Below are 20,573 nucleotides of genomic sequence, written 5' to 3' on the forward strand. Positions count from 1 at the left end.
ATTCCATCGTAGCATGATGGTTTTGACCATTAACAATAATAATAATAAAGATTTAACATTATACTTTAATGAAAAATTCATTTGGTGACATGTTTTCCCCTTATCGTTCATTCTCTACCTAAAAGCAATGCACAAAACATTTTTTTTTTTTCAAATATTTGATAAGGTGCAAAGTTCTTGGGACCCATCTAATTGTTTATGTTTGCAATTGTATGACAATCATATACAAATGGGATGTCACTGTCATAATTGGATTTGTTTGTCCACATTTGCTGATTGCAGGCTTCTTCCTGTTTAGTGGCCAGACTGGCTCTATAACATTTCTACAGGGAGGACGATTTTACTATTATGCAGAGCCTCACCAAAATGGATCAACATATTTTTTGCCCATGACCCATCGCTCTAACATCTTTGCTTTAGAACTGTTTTATATTTATTTGTGTAGTCCTTATATCTAGCCTAGTACTACAGATGTTGAAATGGTATGTTGCAATCAATCAATTTATGAAACCTAAACCTTCTGTTTTTCTTATCCCTTGTTGGGAGCAGATGCTAATTACATGGGTTGAGCGAGCATTGACTTATATATGCTCACAATTTGAGCATCCCTTCTGGTTTTCATCATCAACCCATGTCAATATAGCGCTCTTCAACAACCAAACACTTCAATTCATACATTCTGAAGAAGAGCCTGCAGCTATCATTCTACAACTATGTATTCCTCCAATATCTATTCAGAACACTTAACATTTTAATCCTGTCAGATGATAAAATCATTTTTCACAACAGTAATAAAGATGTTTAAACTATTTGCTTCAACAGAGTTCATTAACTAATAATTTAAGAGGCCCTCCCCCATAAGAAACACAGGGATTACTGTAGAAAGTCCAACGTAACCTCATAATCACTCATTTGCATGTTTGCCTGAAAAAAAGTTAGCCATCTTTCTACTTTTTATGGCTTAACTGTCTTTTAGCACTCAACATGACCTAAACGTAGAAATAATACTATATGATTTTCTCCAATGATAAAAATAATAACCACCCACATACTACAAATGCTGATTGGCAAATGATTTTGATGAGTTGCAGGCTGGAGCCTATTCCGGCTGACTAAGAGTGAGACCTCAACAGTCAATTGCAGAGAAAAATCTCCTAATGACTCATATTTATAATTACAGTATGTATCCCAACAACGAATGACTTCAACACAGACAGTTGATCTATAATGTGTAAAATAAGCTGGCTAGCTCTAAAGTAGAGACAGACCAATATGTTTTTCTTTTCAGGGCAGATACAGATTATTAGTTGTCAAGGAGGCCAATAACCAATAGTTGGAGCCGATATTCACTTTCACTAAAAGAGAAAAATTGGCTGCAAAAATTTAAAAAATACAACCCCTATTCTTAAGTTTATCAAAAACAGTTTTAAGCACAATATGCTTGTTAAATAACTTTTCAGATTTGCAAAACATTTATTTATATATACACTCAACAAAAACAAATGCAACACTTCAATTTTTGCTCCTATTTTTTTATGATAAACTCAAAGATCTAAAACATTTCCCACGTAAACAATATCACCATTTTTCACAACTATTGTTCACAAACAAGTCGAAATCAATCAATCGATAATCAATCCCACCGCACAGGTGTTTCATATCAAGATGCTGATTAGTGCACAGGTGTGCCTTAGACTGCCCACAATAAAAGGCCACTCTGAAAGGTGCAGTTTTGTTAGGGCCCGAGCAGCGACCGCTGCGAGGTCCCGATTGTTTTTGTATTTGTTTTTTTTTTTTGGGCGGCGAGGGAAGAAGGGGTTAACTGGGTACTAAAAAAATAAATAAATAAAATAAATAAATAAAAATAAAAAAATTTTAAAAAAAAACATTCAATCAATACTAGTGTCAGTTCTGACTGGTTTTATATATTTGGACCAAGCCAAATATATATTTGCACAATAGACATTTTTGTTTTAAAATTCTATTAAAAAAAAAAAAACATCAGGGATTTCCTAGGAGGATCATCAGCATGTCTTCAAAAGTTAAATAAAAACTTATACACGTAAATAACTCACTGCTCTTTTCTATAGTACAGTAAATAAGTTTTCCAAAATTTCAAAATATCTGAAATGTCAAATTTTCACTTAGCTCAGAGTTCTCTGGGTCAGCAGTATATCTGTATAAAGTTAAATGAAAATTAATTAAATAGTTCCTTCAAGTTAACACAGATTTAAATGATCGACTAGCGGTCATCAGATATTTATTTTATTTTATTTTTTTAAGGCCGACGATGTTATTTGTCAAAATACTTAACATTAGCCCGATAATTGGCCCTGCTGCCAAATCCTTCTATCCCTACCCTAAAGACGTGATGTGGTGTCTGGTGTTTTCATGCAAAAAATTATATAAATAAATAAATAAATAAATAAATAGTTGGGGTTGTGATTATGGGGTATCTTAGGAACAAGTTATTTTCTGCAACATTAGCATAACTGATGTACTGTAGTGGAAAAGTCGAGTTCTTTTTTGTAACTGTAACCAACTCCAAAATACACAATGGAATGTGTTAATGTATTTCTAATATGATCAGACACCAAGGTGGAAATGACAATGTATGGATTTCTATTCTTCTGCACTTTAATAGTAATACAAACACCAAATTGCAACAATGCATCTGAAATAACGCACATTTTTTTTGCCAGACTATACAATCTTAAAACAGGTTGGGGTGGAACCGAAAACATGAGAAACACCAAACGATTTTATCAGCTTTGGTGGATCGCTGCCAAAACGCATGCAATAAAAAAGGGGGGAAAGAAAAAGAAAGGTCACTTACAATTCCTTATGTCCGAAATGAAAACCGCTAATCCACGCATTCCATCTCCTTTCGACACAGCTGGCATTTTTGCAGGTTTTTATTCGGCCTGAAAGTGAAAAATATCCGCTGCTGGTCAGCTTCCTCGATGAAGTGGACGATGGGCTACTTGGAAGTGTAGGACGAGCTAGCTACTTAGCACTACCAGTCGATCGTAAAAAAAACTTTATGATTTAGTGTTTTCTGATGATGATGCTTTCAGTGCGTGGAAGGATCGATGATTTAATTGTAAGGTTCGCTGGATGGCGGTGATCGAGGCGAAGCACGGTAAATAAACCGTATCCCGTTAACTGGCTCGTTTCCGCTGGCTATATGTCAAAGCTATTTCATTCAATCCTTCTCGAGCGAGGATTAAATCCGAATAACGCGACAAACGTTTGCAGTAAAAATACACTTTGTTAAAACCTCACACAGCGTTGATATATTGCGGACGAGCGTCAAGATCGCAAAAACGCGCTAATGAAAATAGCGCACGAGAATCCGCCGTTAAGTTGTCCTCGAGTCACAAGCAGCGTACAGCTAGCTCGACAGCTAGCTAGCTAGCTGACTGGCTAGCGATAGCGTTCAAATGCACCAATGCATCACCAGTTGAGCGAAACAACATCAGTTACAGTTTGTTGTCAGCCACCAATACAAAACGCAGCCGTGGTGTCTTTATCGCACGATAAAAATGGCAAAAGAAAATATATCGTAGAATTTTTGCCCGTTCTCCGAGTCTTTACCCCGCTGCCTGGATCAAGCTCGTGACAGGAGCAGCGTGACCGCGCGACGCACTCGTGCACGCGTACGCTCCTCCACTTCAGAAATTAATACAGAACTGTAGTGCAGCCACTGTCAGCCAGCACGCTTCTATCCTTCTACCAGCTACACTACTAACCCCACAGACGACAAATCTAACCTGCCAAATTTGAATTAAAAAAATAAAAATAAAATAGCCTCCCAAGTAGTTTTTGGCACTTTTACCCTATATGATACCAAGTTTTACCAACACGATAATGTTTTGTTTTGTTTTTAACTCCAATAAAACACATAAACATAACTGACCATTTAACAAATGTGTTTTGTTCACAACATACTTGTGATAAAAATGTGTTTCTTAAGGCATAGTGTGTATTATTTAGCGCCATTTAGTGATGAATTAATAATTCTTTCATTTTAAAAACCCACTATTGATTTCAGTAATATGCAAAAAAAAAAAAAAAGTCCTATTGCCCTGCGATTGGCTGGCAACCAGTCCAGGGTGTCCCCCGCCTACTGCCCAGAACCAGCTGAGATAGGCGCCAGCACCCCCCGCGACCCTTGTGAGGAATAAGCGGTCAAGAAAATGGATGGATGGAAAAAAGTCCTATCATGTCAAAGCACATTATTATAATCGTATATGCCGTGGCTGGAGCCTCACCTTACAAGGGGCTGACATATTTTGCCGCCATCTTCCTGCTATACGGATGCCCAAAGCACAATTTCGCGAACGTAGTTAGCCCTGCTTACAGCTACTGTACATCCCAATGGATCGATAGCCGCTTATCTTACCCAGTTGGGGCCTGCAGGTGGTCGTCGCTGAGTCCCATGATTCAGGCTCCTGCCGCTTGTTGCCCTCTGCTCTGCTTTTACTTGCTTCTTCCACTGCTATATAAATAAAAATGACTAGCTGCTCAATCCAACCATTTGGCTTGGCTAACTTTCACTAGCCGCTCTTGTTAACTGCTCAGGTTAACGTCAGCTTGCTTGGTCATTCGGCGTTGCTTGCCGGGGTTCTCACCGGCTGCCAAGTTGCTGTTGCTCGCCAAGATGCTCCATCGCTCACGCCAAATAATATTGGTGGTAGGCTTGCGAAGTGTGTTCTCTTTGAGTCACCGTAGGTGCTTCGAAATGCATGCACTTCGGCAGTATTTCATTATTTGATGGCATGTAGTGGTCAAATATTACACACTGTGCCTTTATTTTTTATGAAGGATATGTAACACCTGGATTGGCTGGCAACCATTTCAGGGTGTAGCCCCACCTATTGCCGAAGCCACCTGGGATAGGCTCCGCCGGAGCCGCTCCAGCACACCTGCAACCCTTGTGAGGAATAAGTGGATCCAAAAATGGATTCTGATTAATTCTGATAGGGTCATACAGGTTTTATACAAAAACAACATGTGCTGTCCTATATACCATAATTTTCAGGGACATCCCTGCTTATATCAGCAAGAAAATGCCGAGCCACACGTGTTACAACACCATGGCTTCATTGTAAAAGAGTACAAATCCTAGATTGGCCTGCCAGACATCCAGACCTGACTCTCATTGAAAATGTGTGGTGAATTATGAAGCGCAAAATACAACAGCAGAGACCCTGCAGCCTGGACTGTTGCCCAAGTTGTACATAAAGCAAGAATGGAGAAAGAATTCCACTTACAAAGCTTCAACAATTGTGATCCTCAGTTCAAAAATGCTTGTTGTTTTTAAATGGAAATGTGATTTAACATAGTGGCAAACATGCCCCCGCCCCAGCTTTTTTTTTTTTTTGTGAAAGTGTTGCAGCCATCAAATAAATGTAATGTAATAAAAAAAATAAAATAAAAAAATAAAAAAAAAACAATAAATGGATTTGCAAATCATTATTTTCTGTTTTTATTTGTTTTACACCACATCCCAACTTAGTTGTAATTTGGGTTTGTACAAATCACTTTATTAGGGTCTTTAAGAGAAACCAGATTTACCATAATCACAAGCACATAAAAATGTGCTCAATTCCTGGTTATTTGCTTGATGGCGTAAATACATTTCATTGCCATTGCCCCTTACTCTTAAATGTTTTTAAAGTTTTCTGTTTATGTGTTTTAATGTTATCAATGTACGTTCTTTTAGTAATTTTTGTTAATTTTTTAATTTTTGTTTTCTCTGTTTTGCTTCTGAATGTTGTTAACTATTGTGTTTTTGCTGCTTGTAGGTCCTGTGTCTTTGCTTGTGTAAAGCACAGTACATATGGAATGTGCTATGGAAATAAAATTGCCTTGCCTTGCTTTGCTTTTGCCTTGGTGAGCTGGACCCTATCCCAGCTGAATTTGGGTGAGAGATGGGTACACCATGGACTAGTCGCTAGGCACTCCCAGGCACAAAAACAGGAGGCCTCTAATCTGTTTTTTACTTGAGATGTTCCTTTTCAAGTGAGATGACTCAGAAATACTGGGAAGCAGGGTTTTTCAAATTCTACCAATTGCTAGGAAAGATGCCTTGATGCAACCTTTAACCTAGACTCAGCTCTGGTGTTTGAAAGTGCTATATGAATAAACTTGAGTTGAGTTGTGTGGAGTTATTCCTCACCAACCTTGATGAAAGTAAAGGAGATATTTGTTACCCATGCCATAATCTTTTATAACAGCTACATTTAAAGCAACGAGCTACCAAAGAAGTTTACAGAACCAATGTGAAGACTTAAGCGTAAGACTAAAAGAGAAGTCAAATTAATTTTAAATGCTACTGTCTTTTCCTAAGTTTGAAAGGTTGAAGATTAATCCCCTAGGTCTTTTTCCAAGGACTGATAATAATACAAAGGTTAGGAGAATTGACTTTCTTGTAGAGGGTGGTACAGTGGATACCTGCTTAGCACAACCTTCCTGTGTGGCGTTTCAGTTTGCATGGCCTCACTGTGTCTGGATGGGTTTTTCTCCAGGTAGTCAGGTTTTCTCCCACATTTTTAAATCGAGTGGTATACAGAGAAGAAGGGACTTTTGAAAAGGCCAACCATTCACTCGGTCAGTAAACCTATGAAGCTGTTTTAACATTTTCTGTATAAAAGTAAGGGGTAAAATGATTACAAATAAGTCTTACCGGAAAAGCATATTTTGGGAATATGGAAGGAAGCCAGAGTATAATAAAGACAAAAATTATTGCTTAAAAAACCCACTATTGCACATGTACAGTATGTATGAAAATGGTGTTACTAAGCAGTTTGAAAAATGGTTGGATGATAGATGGATGGATGTTGCTAAATAAATGCTTAAATAATTAGAATCAAAGTTAATGACAAATGAAAACAATATGTGCTTAACGGACATTTGAAGTGTGTGTTTTTTTTTTTTTTTTTTTTTTAACTCATCGCCCATTTGTAAGATTTGAAAATAAAATGTGACACTTGGGCTGGGCATGAATGTTTGCCAACCTCTGAGCTAACGGGTCACAACCATATGTAGTTTACAGTTCTGAGCACATGGAGGTGCTATCTCAACTGAACAAAGAGTTTGAGTCCCAATCAAGACGCAAGGCAACGAAGAAGAATGAAGCCGCTTTCTTTGGTTGCGCAAGGAACGACTACGTTCTATTCCAGCTCGCGCAGTCAGGCACAAGATCGAAATGGCGGCGCCAGCAGAGAGGATGGAGGTACGTTTTTTTTTTTTAAACTAATAATATATTCAGCTTCTCATTTTAGTTGTTTTAATACATCCATAACCCACTTAAAGCTTTTGATAAATACAGCTAAACCGATTTCTTTTTAACGTGTATGTGTTTATCACATACGCATCAGGTGATTCATCCATTTTAACTTAGAGCTACAAAATCTTAACAACTTGTTCTGTTTGTGGTGATTGAGTATAAATACAATCATAGAATTTTGAAGCGCCATATCCTCCGGGTAAAACAGCTGTTAGTTCAGGTTTCTACAATTGTCTTTTTAAGACCGCGTGGGAACCAACATGTTAGCTTCTTAGCTAGTTAGCTATCAGCCACGGATGCTGATTCATTCGCATTTTGGATACACTACGATTTGACGTTTTCGTCTAAAAAGCTTTGCAAAGTCAACGCTTTGCTGTCGTTATAGCTCCGGAAACTGTTGTATAATTTGCCGCCTTTTCACCCTCCTTCATTGATAACCGGCTAATTAGCAAGTACACAAGGTAACGGATTGTCGAGTCCGTACAGCCAGAGTTGGTAAAGGCGTGTGTATGGAATGTGTAAATGTTCCGGACCTAGAGTATTGGAACGTGATAGTGTCGTTGTCTGGCAATCGTTTACAGTTTACAATTCGTTTAGAGAGCAATCCATTGGGTTCCTGCAGGAACAAGGCCAAGATCACATCGCAGTACTTTCAACCATGTGCTCCCATCCTTTGTGTTGCGAGGGAAGCCATACATTGCATAGCGAGTGGAGGCGTTAACATTTCTAGTACATTGGAACCTTTGTCTCTGAATGAGAGCAAACTTTTATATTTTCAAGCGATATAAGCATATTTTATGGTTTAAAAAAACAAAACGAAACAAAAAAAACTTATAGACTCATAATATGTGTTCGCGGCAGTTTGAATACAAGTTAACATTGTTCCCTAAGTGAACATTTAGAACTACTATTTAGAACTATTTAGACATATGTGCAGTCAGTGATATTCAACAAATGTGAAAAGTTAATTTTAGGGCAAGCACATTTAAACAAACTAATGTATGATAATGCCTAGTCCTGCAGCTGGCACCAGACTTACTAAGCCCCAACACAATTTTTATTATCATACTTGTAAAAGATTTTTAAATGTGAAAAGTTGACCCTAGTATGGATAACTGACCTGCTGAATCACAACCAACAGTGGTCCCTTGGAAACTGAAGCCTGACATTCTCATTGACTTCTGACTTCTGTTGAGAACAAACAACTTTATCTTGTTTCAGCCCTGAGCTCTGGGAATCCATTTTGATTGACATATGTTGATTGACAAATACCTTGCACGTTTTCCACAATATAACATACCAAAATGGTTTAATGATTGTGGATTGTAATTATTTGTCTTTTTGTTGAGGTTTCTCAGGGGGAGAACGTGACAAAGCCTGCTGCTGAAGATATGACGTCAAAGGATTATTACTTTGATTCATATGCTCACTTTGGCATCCATGAGGTAATTTCAACACTTTTGCAAGCAGTCTTATGTCCTTTTTGTCTCAAGATTTTAATCCTGGCATTTGTTGTCAAACGTTGTAGGAGATGCTTAAAGATGAGGTGCGGACTCTGACCTACCGCAACTCTATGTTCCACAACAAGCATCTGTTTAAGGACAAAGTGGTGCTGGATGTAGGCAGTGGTACAGGCATTCTCTCCATGTTTGCTGCCAAGGCTGGAGCCAAGAAAGTTATAGGGGTAGGTTTGTGTTTGTACACCCAGCGAAGTGATTGCTTGAATCATACTCTAGTCACACTATATGATGGGAAAATTTCTAATACTGTAAAACGTTGCCTTTCTTTATAGATTGAGTGCAGCAGTATCTCAGACTACGCTGTGAAAATAGTGAAGGCCAACAAGATGGATGATGGTGAGTGTAACGAATAACCATGGACATGCCACAATTGCTATTTGGAGGGGATGGGACTAAATGTGTTTGAAGGGATGAAACAAAGTTGTTGTTTTGTCTCCAGTGGTAACTATTATCAAAGGGAAGGTGGAAGAGGTGGAGCTGCCCGTGGATGGAGTAGATATCATCATATCTGAATGGATGGGCTACTGTCTTTTCTACGAGTCTATGCTCAATACAGTCATCTATGCCCGGGACAAATGGCTGGTATGTGTAATAATGTATATATTTTATTCCCCAATGTAAGCATGCAGCTTTTTTTCCCCTTTACCTTCATTTTCATGGATGACTGCTAAGTGTTTTGTCAGCTTCACTTAATTACATGGTTGTTATCATGTTCCCAATCTGTTTGCAGGTTAAAATTATCGTTCAAATATATTAGGTGTGGGCGATATTGCAAAAATAGAAAAAATCACAATTTTTTTTTACTTATAAAATCGCAATTTAGATTTATTGCAATTTATTTTATTAGTATAAAATACCAATTAAATTATACATCAAATAAGAGAAGTAATGAATGAATACACTTATTACTTTGTGAAAATGAACACTTTATTAATTACCTTTTTATAAAGAAAAATCTTAATTGTAAAGCAGCAAAATACACGAGTAATAATACGAAAGTCAGTTCTGTTTAAAAGAAGTCTAATCAAAATAGCGAATGGCTTTAAGTGCATACAACTTGGCTGCTATAAAGTCATGGTTTAAAAAAAAAAAAAAGAAGCAGAATGTAAACAAAAAGTTAAAAATAACTGCTGTTGGTAGTTAAGTAAAAAGCACCTTTTAATAAATAAAGATCACATATTGTAGCAACCCTTGTTGCGGGATATGTAGTTTCCCATGGAGTAGAGTGGCCATGAAGGCAACACAGACGTTCACGTTAGCTTATTGTTGTGCTCTGGCATGGTTACAGCCGACAGTAACTGTTGCAAAATTGGATTAAAGAGTTGTTAGTTCGCCACTTGGCCTGATCATTTCACAAACGCTGCATTATGAATTACAGCTGGACCAGTCAGAGATCGATTGTTGCTGCAAAAATCTGCACATTTGTTTGCGGCATTATTTCTTTACGTACATGGGGACAATGTCAGTGTTTGGGGGTGCGGGAGGGGGACTTACAACTTAGCAGCTCCTAACTCAGATCCAATGTCATACGGCGTGAGTTTGGTGAACGCTTCTGTGAGGATCTGCTGGTTTGAAGGAGCATGCATGTCGCTGCTTTTGAGTTTTTAGCTTTCAACATTTGGCTAGTACTGTCTGGGATGCTGCCGTTTCAGGTGCCTGAACAAGTTTGCAGTGTTGCCTTAACGTGTCTTCATGCTCTCTTTGCACACAGTGCATATGATTGTCGTCTGGCATGAAGGCTAACTAGTTCCATATCTTCGGAACAAACTCACTAGGTGCGTTTCCATTACCCGTTTTCGCAAAAATAAAAGCGATATTGTACTATTTCGATAAAGTATAATTTCGAATTGTCGGTGTTTCCATTGAACAGCGTTTCGCTTCTGAGGCGCAATTCTCGTAATATCCAGTCTCGTGAGACTTCTCTGTTCTGAAGGAGGTGCTCATGTTGTTTACGGTAGACGGACGCCCGGTGTACTTATATTACTTTAAAAAAACACTCTAAACACTTTAAAAACACTTGGGCGGGTTCGGGCATTTAGTGTAGGTGTTGTGTGTGTGTGTGTGTGTGTGTCCCTCGGCAGTCGGCAAGAGACAGAGAAAAGCGAGTGGCCCCGTACTTCCTACTTCCTGTAATTCGAAAATGTTGTTGTTCCCATGAAGAGGCTGAGTAAAAGGCGGGTTACAAATTGTTACGAGTTTCTGATGTTTTCTATAGTCCTTCCTGCTAAATTAACCAGACATGGCAATACAGGATTTCAAGCTCTCTTCTCCTTCAACTTCTCAAAGGAGGCTCGCTCGGTTACACCTCTCTCTCTTTTGCGCTCATGTGCAGTAGGGCAACACAAAACACTTCATCATGTAAAACTAAAATACAATACCAAAATTAACAATTCTCAAAATAAATATTAGTCAATTGCAAGTAAATAAAAAAAAAAAAATACACATAAACGTGTTACATTCCTTTCCTCCGTGACCGGGCGGGTGTCACATGACTACTAATGCACAAAAAGTGTTTCTATTACACTTTTGCGAAATACTTATTTTTCAATACGTCTCAAAAACCACCTCATGAGAGTGCAAAAACTTTTTTTGCGATATTTGATATTTTTTTTCGCAAATCCAGTGTTTCCATTGCCAGCTTACTTTTGCGAAGCATGCCTTTTGCACAAAACTGAAGGTAATGGAAACGCACCTACTGTTAGCAAAGCTGTTTAGCCTCCTCCTCCGCCATGCTTCACGCTTGTTTGGGGAAAACACGGGACGGGCGAGTGTGTAAGGCCTCAGTATACTTCTGCTTAAAGCCTAATTTATGCCTCGGGCGGGGTGTAGCTCGCTCGTGATTGGTCCGTTCGATGGCGTACTTGGCTTTTTTTTCTTCCTCTCTCCCCCGCCCAGATAGTTTCCATGAAGGAAACTGTTTGGCGGCGCAAATCGATTTCCTGCTCGGAGACCATGGCTGTGCATGTGGATATGTGCCTGGGACGAGAGCTGGAAAACAACTTTTTTAAAATAAATAAATAAATAAATAAATAAAAAAACAGCGCGTGGCTGTTGTGTTTTGGCGAGTTTACGGCCGACACCGATGCAAATTGGCAATAATTAATTGCCACGGTGATGAACTTACTCACACCCCCCTACGCCCCGCCATCTACGGTGTTCAAGGATTGGCGACGTGTGCACCGCAGCCGGCAACGAGCTACGCGGCACTTAAAATTCATGGCTCGCGTAGATCATGTGATCTACGCCGCTCATTAATGCGAGAGCAAGCGTAGAGGCATAAATCAGGCTTTACGGATGATCACACTGATTGGTCATCGTTACTGTGGCAGTAGATGCATGGCTGTCCTTCACAGTGGCAGAAAATGAGCTGATGGTGAAATTGTGCTGAAATGATTTGCATTGTGATCAAATGATTTGACAGATCTTCAGCATATCTTAGCACCATTTAAAATTGTCATATCGCCCACCCATACAACATAGCCTTTTAAAAAATAAAACTCCAGAATTCATGTGCATTTTTATTTTTTTTAACCCTTCCAAAATCTCTTCTTACGCATATCAGAAGCAAGATGGACTCATCTTCCCAGACAGGGCAACTCTTTACGTGACTGCCATTGAAGACAGGCAGTACAAGGACTACAAAATTCACTGTGAGTTGCCTGTGGCCACTTTGGCTAATGTGTTATGAGTGGCAATTGACAAATCACTGTTGAAGCATTGTGAAAGTCCAAATGTCAAAATCTCAACCCACATGAAATTTCATGGAAATTAGTGTTGTTCCTGCTGAATATCATACTTGAATATTAATATAAATAAATAAATAAACAAACAAAAAACTGCTTACCTTACGTCCATGTCTGTATTTCAGGGTGGGAGAATGTATACGGATTTGATATGTCGTGCATCAAGGAGGTGGCGATTAAGGAGCCCCTGGTTGATGTAGTTGACCCCAAGCAGCTGGTCAGCAGTGCCTGCCTCATCAAGGTGGCTGAATGTTTCGCCAACAAGCTTTTTTCTTCTTTTTTTCCCGTGTCTTTGGGCTTGTTGACTCGTGACTTTTTGAACATCTTGTTTTTGTGTGCAGGAGGTGGACATCTACACGGTGAAGCCAGACGATTTGACCTTCACCTCGCCATTCTGCCTCCAAGTCAAGAGGAACGACTACATCCACGCACTTGTAACCTACTTCAACATCGAGTTCACTCGCTGCCACAAGAGGACCGGCTTCTCCACCAGTCAGTCTGCTTCCCCTGCTTATTGTTAGAGCATGTGTATATTGTACAAGATATAATGGAATTGTGTATTTATGAGGGCGATGGATGCAACAGAATTTGTCAGTTGAAGGCCATAAATATGGAATTGACTGAATTTGGCTTGTCCCCCTCCAGGCCCAGAGTCCCCTTACACCCACTGGAAGCAAACCGTCTTCTACCTGGACGATTACCTGACTGTCAAGATCGGTGAAGAGATCTTGGGCACCATCAGTATGAAGCCAAACGTCAAAAACAATGTAAGCATTTTCACAGCTGCTGATTTAAATCTAATGAAGAGGAGTTGGCTTTTGTGACTCGCAGGTTTGGTTTTGGAATGTTCTACATTCATGAAAGTACATGAAAGTAAAGCCAGCATGTCTCTCACTTCTTACTAAGCACATTTATAAAGACATTCTTACTGACATTTTAGATAACGCGTATAACAGATTATCTTCCATATTATTGAAGTTCATTTACTATAATTGTTTACGATGTAATTTTAATTTAAGACTTATATTGAGGAAGGCCAAAGAGTCAGTGATCACGCACCTGTTAATGAAATGACACAAAAAGTGCTCAAACGGGTTTTAAGAGCAAATGTGATGTTTAGTACTATGGTGTTGAAACGAATCATTGTTTGTACTGATACTTTGTGTCTTGTCTGCAGAGAGACCTGGACTTCACTGTAGATCTCGCCTTCAAGGGCCAGCTGTGTGAAGTGTCCAAGACGTCGGAGTACAGGATGCGCTAGGTGCTCCTTAGCTCCCCCGTGTATAGCTTGTCTTTAGAGGCTGGCATGTACGGTGTAACCGGCAGTGCAGAAACCGTTAAAATAATTCCCTTGCAGCAACGTATTGAGTTTGTTTTTTTTTGTTTTTTAAATTTTCTTGTTCAAATATTTGCCATATGTAAATGTTTGTCCACATTTTTTGGGCGAGTGAGTCGGCAGTGAGACCCATTGTACAGTAGTCAACAGTATGCATGTATTGTCTATCTTCATGGGTTTCATTTCTTGTTCTTTGCACATGTAAGGCCCCAAAACATGCACACACACACACACACCCTCAACAAAACAACTTGGACAGTCACTTGGGCCACTGCTCTCCTTGTTTCTTTGGACTGTTGAAGCGGAAAATATGTAGGTGGTGGTTTAAAAAAAAAAAAAAAAAAAAGCTGCCCAAGATTGGTTCTCAACCCAGCGCAAGTTCAGTTCAGATACAAACGATTTCAGTATTAAGTTTTAAAGATTAAACGCAATACTCAATTTTTAGGGGTTGTTTTCTAGACAAACTGATATTTGAGATTTTAAACCTTTGCAACTTGTCAAAACGTTGTTACTCCATCGTCCAGTTATGACAATAGTTGATGTGGACTAGGCTCTATCCTGTTTGACGTAAAGTGTCCGTCACCATGCCAGCTGCCCTCCCTTAGGTGTTTTTTGTTTTTTTGTTTTTTTTGTTTTTTTTTAGAAAGTCAAACTGTTGGAAATTTTGAGAACCAAATGTCAACGTCCAAAGTTAACTTTTTAGTCTTTCTGTAATGCAAGCGTTAATGACTGCTGGGCCTGAAGGAAGAAAAGAGACTGCCTGGTTCCAGCTGGTTGCATGGGTGTCTTCTTGGAGCACCTGTGTTCAAGTATGCCTTCATATTTTGTCTGAGGCAATTTGAGTCTGTCTAAAACTGAATTAACTGTGTCGGCACGTGATAGACATGACTCACCACACTGACTTTATTTTGTTTTTGTCTGCTGCTTTTTTTTATATAGTGAAACTAAAAATGTAAATTAAAATGTTTTGCATCAGCTCCAATCTTTTTGATTGCTTTATTTCCCACATCTATTTTATACGATTTTGTTTTAAGCTATAAACTAGCAATTATTGCTCATTTATGATTGCAAATATTACAGGGTTCTCACTTCCCTGTGCCGGAGTCCTGCATGTTTTAGACATTTCCGTCCTCCAACACACCAGATTCACGTAAATCAGCGAGCAAAAGTCTGATAATGATCCTGATCTTTAGTAAGGTGTGTTGGGTGACAACAACACTCTACGCTGTCTAATATGCTAATGCGATTTGACTTTTACTTAATTTTTGGTTATTCTGTCTATGAGTAATGCCTTTTTAAAATGTAGATCTAAGAAAATGTAAGTAGGGAATGGATAGATGAAACTTCATTTTACTGTAAATGTAATTTTGGTTTGGGCCGAACTACACCCATTAAATTATTAGTAATGTAGTGTACATATAAATGAATTGGAATTGTGAAACTTTTAGCTTTCCAAATGTAAAACAAATAACCAAAAATATAAAGGGGAAAAAAACCCGCTCCGAAAACTCAGCTATACTAAATACAACATGTAACCCTCTATATATATTCGACAAAAATACAAACGCAGAACTTTTGGTTTTGATCCCATTTTATATCAGATGAACTCAAAAGATCCAAAACTTCTTCCACATATACAATATCACCATTTCTCTTACGTATTGTTCACAAACCAATCTAAATCTGTGATAGAGAGCACTTCTCCTTTGCTGAGATAAGTCATCCCAACTCATAGTTGTGCCATATCAAGATGCTGATTAGACACAATCATTAGTGCACAGGTGTGCCTTAGACTGCCCACAATAAAAGGCTACTCTAAAAGATGCAGTTTTGTTTTATTGGGAGTGGTGAGCAATCGGGGCTGGGGCTGGACACCCCTTGTCAGACGAATGTCAATGCATGTCAATTGCTGAATGTGAACATTAGGGGCAAAGTTAAAGCTGTTGAATGCAGAAAATTGCTACTGCTACCTGTGGCTTAAAAATGAAACTGCATTCCCCCCAAAAGTACAGTAGTAGCCAGTGATCAGTTTTATATAGGATGTAGTATTATGAAAGTGTTTAAATATGTTTATTTTGAACCAAGTTCTTCATAACGAGAACAGCAATATCACAATATTTAAATTGACACAATATCATCGTCATGTCACGATATTAGTTTTTTTCAACTGCTTACCCATCCATCCATCCATCCATCCATCTCCTTATCACTATCTATGGTATGAAAATGTGCTTGCTCCTTCAGTGTAAACATCGGCCATTTGTGTGAAAATTTTCATTTTTGTGTGACTGTAAAAAAAATAAAAAATAATAAATTGTAAAAGCAGCAAGTATGAAAGGACAAAAAACAAACAAGTTGTATTTGTGCAGTTCTTGCACCATCTGGTGGTTAGTTTTGGCTACAGCGGGCGGTTATCACGCCCATAAATCAGTCTTACAAGCAACTTTTTCAGTGTCTCCATTATGAAAAAAAAGCATTACTTTTTGCTGGCTTCACTAGAATACTGCATTGTGAACTACATAGACAATGACACTTTGTGTTGCTAAGCCACCATGACAATGACATGCGACATGCCATGGCCAAGTTTGTTCATTTGTCACTGCTGTTATTATGTACCAAAACACAATATTGTGCCCCCCCAATTATGTTTTATTTACTACAATATCGTGAGTTTTTATACAGTATTGTTACGGCCCACATTGTTACGTGGCCGTTTGTTTCAGGTGTGCATGTTGAGTGGTGGGTGTCGGCGTTCGACTGAGTAATCAGGGCGCGGGAGAGCCCTGATTGGCAAACTCAGTTCAGGTGTGCCACCACCTATTTAGTTTTGTTGCCGCCGGGGAGAGGGGGGCTGTTTGGTTTCAGTGTTTTTGCTTTCCCCCTCGGTCCCACGCAGTCTCTGTGCCTCTTTTAGTTTGTTTGATTTCGTTTTAGTGTCCGCTAGTGATGGCAAAATGAAGCCCCGTAAAGCAGTGAAGCCCTGCAGTGAAATGCTTCACACACACGTAGGGGCTTCAAGATGATTCATTTCCTCGACTACGCCATCATGTGGACAGAAAAATGTATAACATGCTTGGTGCATGCAATAAAATGGTGGGGTGTAAATCATGCTCTAAATACAAAAGAATATATATTTGAAGAGTGTTTTAACATGAATTGTTCTGTGTTACTTTGTCTATGTTTGTGCTTATGCAACAAGTGAAAATGTGAAATAAGGAGGTAAAATAAAGTGCTTATTCATTTTTATTTAAAAACTATTTTTTCCGAAGTTTTTGGACTCAGGCGGTTTCTTTTTTTTGCAGAGAATTTCACCTGCTTTGGAAAAAAAACTCTTTCACATGGTACTGATGAAGCAGGGGTGCATCGATATGAGATAGCAAGTTTGTATAGAATTGGACGCGTATATTTCTGTGATTCCCAGTACTGAAGGGGACTTTCAACTGTGAACAGAAAAATGTGAATTTTATGTGTTGTCACATTTTATTTTATTTTATTATTGGAATCTGTTAAAATAGTACCGCAATTGCAGTGCATTACCTTCTGAGGTGAGATCTGCTCAAAGTGCTCCTAAACAAGGGAAAATCTCTTTCTTGCTGGTTCCATCGCAAAAAGAAGCTCGTCAAATCGAATGCCAAAAGCAAAAAAAGTAGCGCAATAAGGGACCCGAAAACACAAAAAGTGAAGGGGAATCCATAGCGTTTCTTTGCCGCTTTTATTTCGAACTACACTCAAACCTAGCGAATCATTTCCTGAATCAGTCACGTGGTACACCTGCTTCGTGGGGCTTCAAACGTCACCACGTACGTCATCAACACACGCATTGACACGCCGTTCATGAACCACTCATCTGCATTACTCGGCACACGCTTCAGGGATTCGACCCGAGAAGCACATCACTAGTGTCCGCTGTCTTTCGTGGGGTGCAATTCGCCATAAAATCGTCCATTCATTAATTGCCCATTTTCCATTCCTTTCACTTAGGACCTTCGCCATAATCGTTGTTACCTGATTGACGTGCAGTCAGTATTCATTCAGTGCACTTTGACAGTCGGTAGAGAGAATATTACAAGGCCGCTTCTGTCAAAATTTGATGGATGACATTCTTAATTAGATTAGGGGGGTCATGTGTGGGTCATGACCCCTCCCTAATGAAGATTAATGACCCTTTAATGACTTCCAGATGTCATATAATGAGGGTTAATGACCTTTAATGACTTCCTGATGTCATTTAATGAAGATTAATGACCCCTAATGACTTCCTGATGTCATTTAATGAAGATTAATGACCCTTAATGACTTCCTGATGTCATTTAATGAAGATTAATGACCCTTTAATGACTTCCAGATGTCATATAATGAGGGTTAATGACCTTTAATGACTTCCAGATGTCATTTAATGAGGGGTAATGACCTTTAATGACTTCCGGATGTCGTTTAATGAGGATGAATGACCTTTAATGACTTCCAGGTGTTATATAATGAAGATGAATGACCCTTAATGACATCCTGATGTCATTTAATGAAGATTAATGACCCCTAATGACTTCCTGATGTCATTTAATGAAGATGAATGACCCTTAATGACTTCCTGATGTCATTTAATGAAGATTAATGACCCTTTAATGACTTCCAGATGTCATATAATGAGGGTTAATGACCTTTAATGACTTCCAGATGTCATTTAATGAGGGGTAATGACCTTTAATGACTTCCGGATGTCGTTTAATGAGGATGAATGACCTTTAATGACTTCCAGGTGTTATATAATGAAGATGAATGACCCTTAATGACTTCCTGATGTCATTTAATGAAGATTAATGACCCCTTAATGAAGATGGATGATGTGTAGGTGGTGTTCCTACCTGTTTTTGCAGATATCATGGCTGACCCGGGTTCAAATGCTAATTGTTTGGTTAACTTCCGGATCCGGTGCACGCCCCCTAGATTGAGTGAATAATAATGAGATTGAATGACGTGATCGGAGGGAGTGGTTTAGTATGGGTAAAACCGCCGGGGGAAAAGTACTAGCCATTTCTATTATGGTGAAGGGGGAAAAGTATGCGCAAACACGGCTCAAAGATTGTATTTTTAGAGGTTGTAAAACAAGAAGTATAAGGTAAGGTTAAACTGTGATACGGTGGTTGGTATTATGAAATTAAAAAACATGAAGTTATACATTATATGTAAAAATGTTGTAAGAGTCGTTCGTGACTGCTGGGGTTGAATCTGAAAATAAACGGATAAAACTATATAATTTCCCCTTACTGATATAGTTACTATCTGACATTTTTGTTCAATATTTCTGTGAGTAGGGGGAAGCATATGCAGTCAAAGATTCATGGGGAGGTCAAATGTATGTCTGTGCTTGTGTGTGCGTACGCGCATGTATGGCTGCATGGGGGTCAAAGAAGTGTGAGGACAGACGGGCGGCTGAAGAAGTGTGAGGTTAGACGGTGGCTATAATGTTGTTAGTTTGAAAAGACAACGCTTCCTAAAATATATTACAAAAATATGCATCTACTTAGATCTGATTCTATTTATAATGATAATTTTATGTAGAAATTGGTGAAAAGCCATCATCAGCGATAGTCTCCTTACCCCTGCGAGGACAGGGGTTGCTGGTCATAAAATTAAATTAGGCTGAAGAAGAACGGATACGCAGCTAATTGCGAGGGGCCATTTTTGGTCTGAGAAAGGCGATTGTTCAATATTCCTGTGAGTAGGGGGAAGCAGAGGCAGTCAAAGATTCACGGGGAGGTCAAATGTATGTCTGAGGGGCCTGTGTATGCGTGTGTGCGTTTGCATGAGAGCTGAACAGTGTAAGATTAAACGGTAACTGTAATGTTGGTTTTCAAGAAGAGATTTCCAAAACTGCTTCTTTAAAAAAAACATCTACACAGATATCCATTTATGATAGTTTTATGCAGCAACCGTTAGTTGAAACATCCTAGCTAACATTTTCTCAAGGATTTGAAAAGTGGTGACAAGTGAAAACTAATTAAGCTTACCTATAGGCGTAACGGTGTGTGGCTTTGAGTCCATCCCATACATGCTCTGCATAGAGCATATATGCGTAGCAGCGAGGTATGCGTAGCAGAAAGGGGAGATGTCCCTACACTCGTGAGAATTTTCTGAGGCTTGTTGGAGACACTAGGACTCTGTCACAGTTTGAGTGTGTGTGTTTCAATGACCATAATTGTTGGGGGGCTGGTGGATATGAGCGAGGGGGTTGGTTAGACGTCTGCCAGCGTGCTCTCCTTGGGATATTTTCTCAAATACTAAAACCCAAATGCCAGTCCTCTGAACCGAATGACCAGTTGTCTAAACACATTGAATAAATGTAACCCCTCATTTTCCAATGCCATAAAAACATTTTACATGAAGACACAATTCACAAATTGCTCTCATGCGATACAAAATGTTTACCACAAGTCAACAATATTTGAACACAACGGACTTAACTGGCGTTCACACAACAACTCAAAAATTGAATACACTTGTTGCTAATGATGTGACCACACCTATAAACTCAAGTTCAGAGTGTACAGTTTGCTGGAGAGTCCAAACAAGCGCAATGGATAGAGGCAGAGCCAGAGGAAGAGGAATTAGAGGAGGGAGAGGAGCAGGTCGAGCAATGCAAAAGTTATAAAATAGTAACATGGAATGGTAAGGGTATTCGT

At 39.0% G+C, this 20,573-nt stretch overlaps 2 protein-coding genes across 7 annotated transcripts in view; one reads left to right on the forward strand and one right to left on the reverse strand.

Annotated features, from left to right (window-relative positions):
- The window catches only part of ap2a1 (adaptor related protein complex 2 subunit alpha 1), a 28,752-nt gene extending 25,049 nt beyond the window's left edge, over positions 1–3,703 (reverse strand). For 4 of the 5 annotated variants that reach the window (XM_077534535.1, XM_077534526.1, XM_077534520.1 and 1 more), the window contains exon 1: positions 2,837–3,658. In XM_077534535.1, the coding sequence (XP_077390661.1) occupies positions 2,837–2,903 (67 nt within the window). In that variant the 5' untranslated portion in view covers positions 2,904–3,658. Of the gene's footprint in view, positions 1–2,836 lie in introns of all 5 variants that reach the window. The other variant, XM_077534506.1, reaches the window with a different exon arrangement.
- Positions 3,704–7,086: 3,383 nt separating this feature from the next.
- Positions 7,087–14,875, forward strand: prmt1 (protein arginine methyltransferase 1). 2 transcript variants are annotated; one of them, XM_077534547.1, is made up of 10 exons: positions 7,087–7,240; positions 8,644–8,739; positions 8,823–8,978; positions 9,087–9,150; positions 9,254–9,396; positions 12,377–12,464; positions 12,683–12,798; positions 12,899–13,049; positions 13,203–13,324; positions 13,735–14,875. In XM_077534547.1, the coding sequence occupies exons 1-10, from the start codon at positions 7,214–7,216 to the stop codon at positions 13,816–13,818; spliced, it is 1,047 nt and encodes a 348-aa protein (XP_077390673.1). In that variant the 5' UTR covers positions 7,087–7,213; the 3' UTR covers positions 13,819–14,875. The 2 variants fall into 2 exon arrangements, with proteins under 2 accessions (XP_077390673.1, XP_077390682.1); XM_077534556.1 differs by having other exon boundaries at positions 7,114–7,240; positions 8,653–8,739.
- The last annotated feature ends 5,698 nt before the right edge of the window (positions 14,876–20,573 follow it).

This window comes from Festucalex cinctus, chromosome 1, assembly GCF_051991245.1.
Source record: "Festucalex cinctus isolate MCC-2025b chromosome 1, RoL_Fcin_1.0, whole genome shotgun sequence".
NCBI lineage: Eukaryota > Metazoa > Chordata > Actinopteri > Syngnathiformes > Syngnathidae > Festucalex > Festucalex cinctus.

Bases quoted from the DNA above. Each gene is read 5' to 3' on its own strand.
- prmt1 (XM_077534547.1), top strand. From the start codon at position 7,214: ATGGCGGCGCCAGCAGAGAGGATGGAG. The intron at 12,465-12,682 runs GTGAGTTGCCTG...TCTGTATTTCAG, and splicing joins CAAGGACTACAAAATTCACT to GGTGGGAGAATGTATACGGA. The intron at 12,799-12,898 runs GTGGCTGAATGT...TTTTGTGTGCAG, and splicing joins GCAGTGCCTGCCTCATCAAG to GAGGTGGACATCTACACGGT.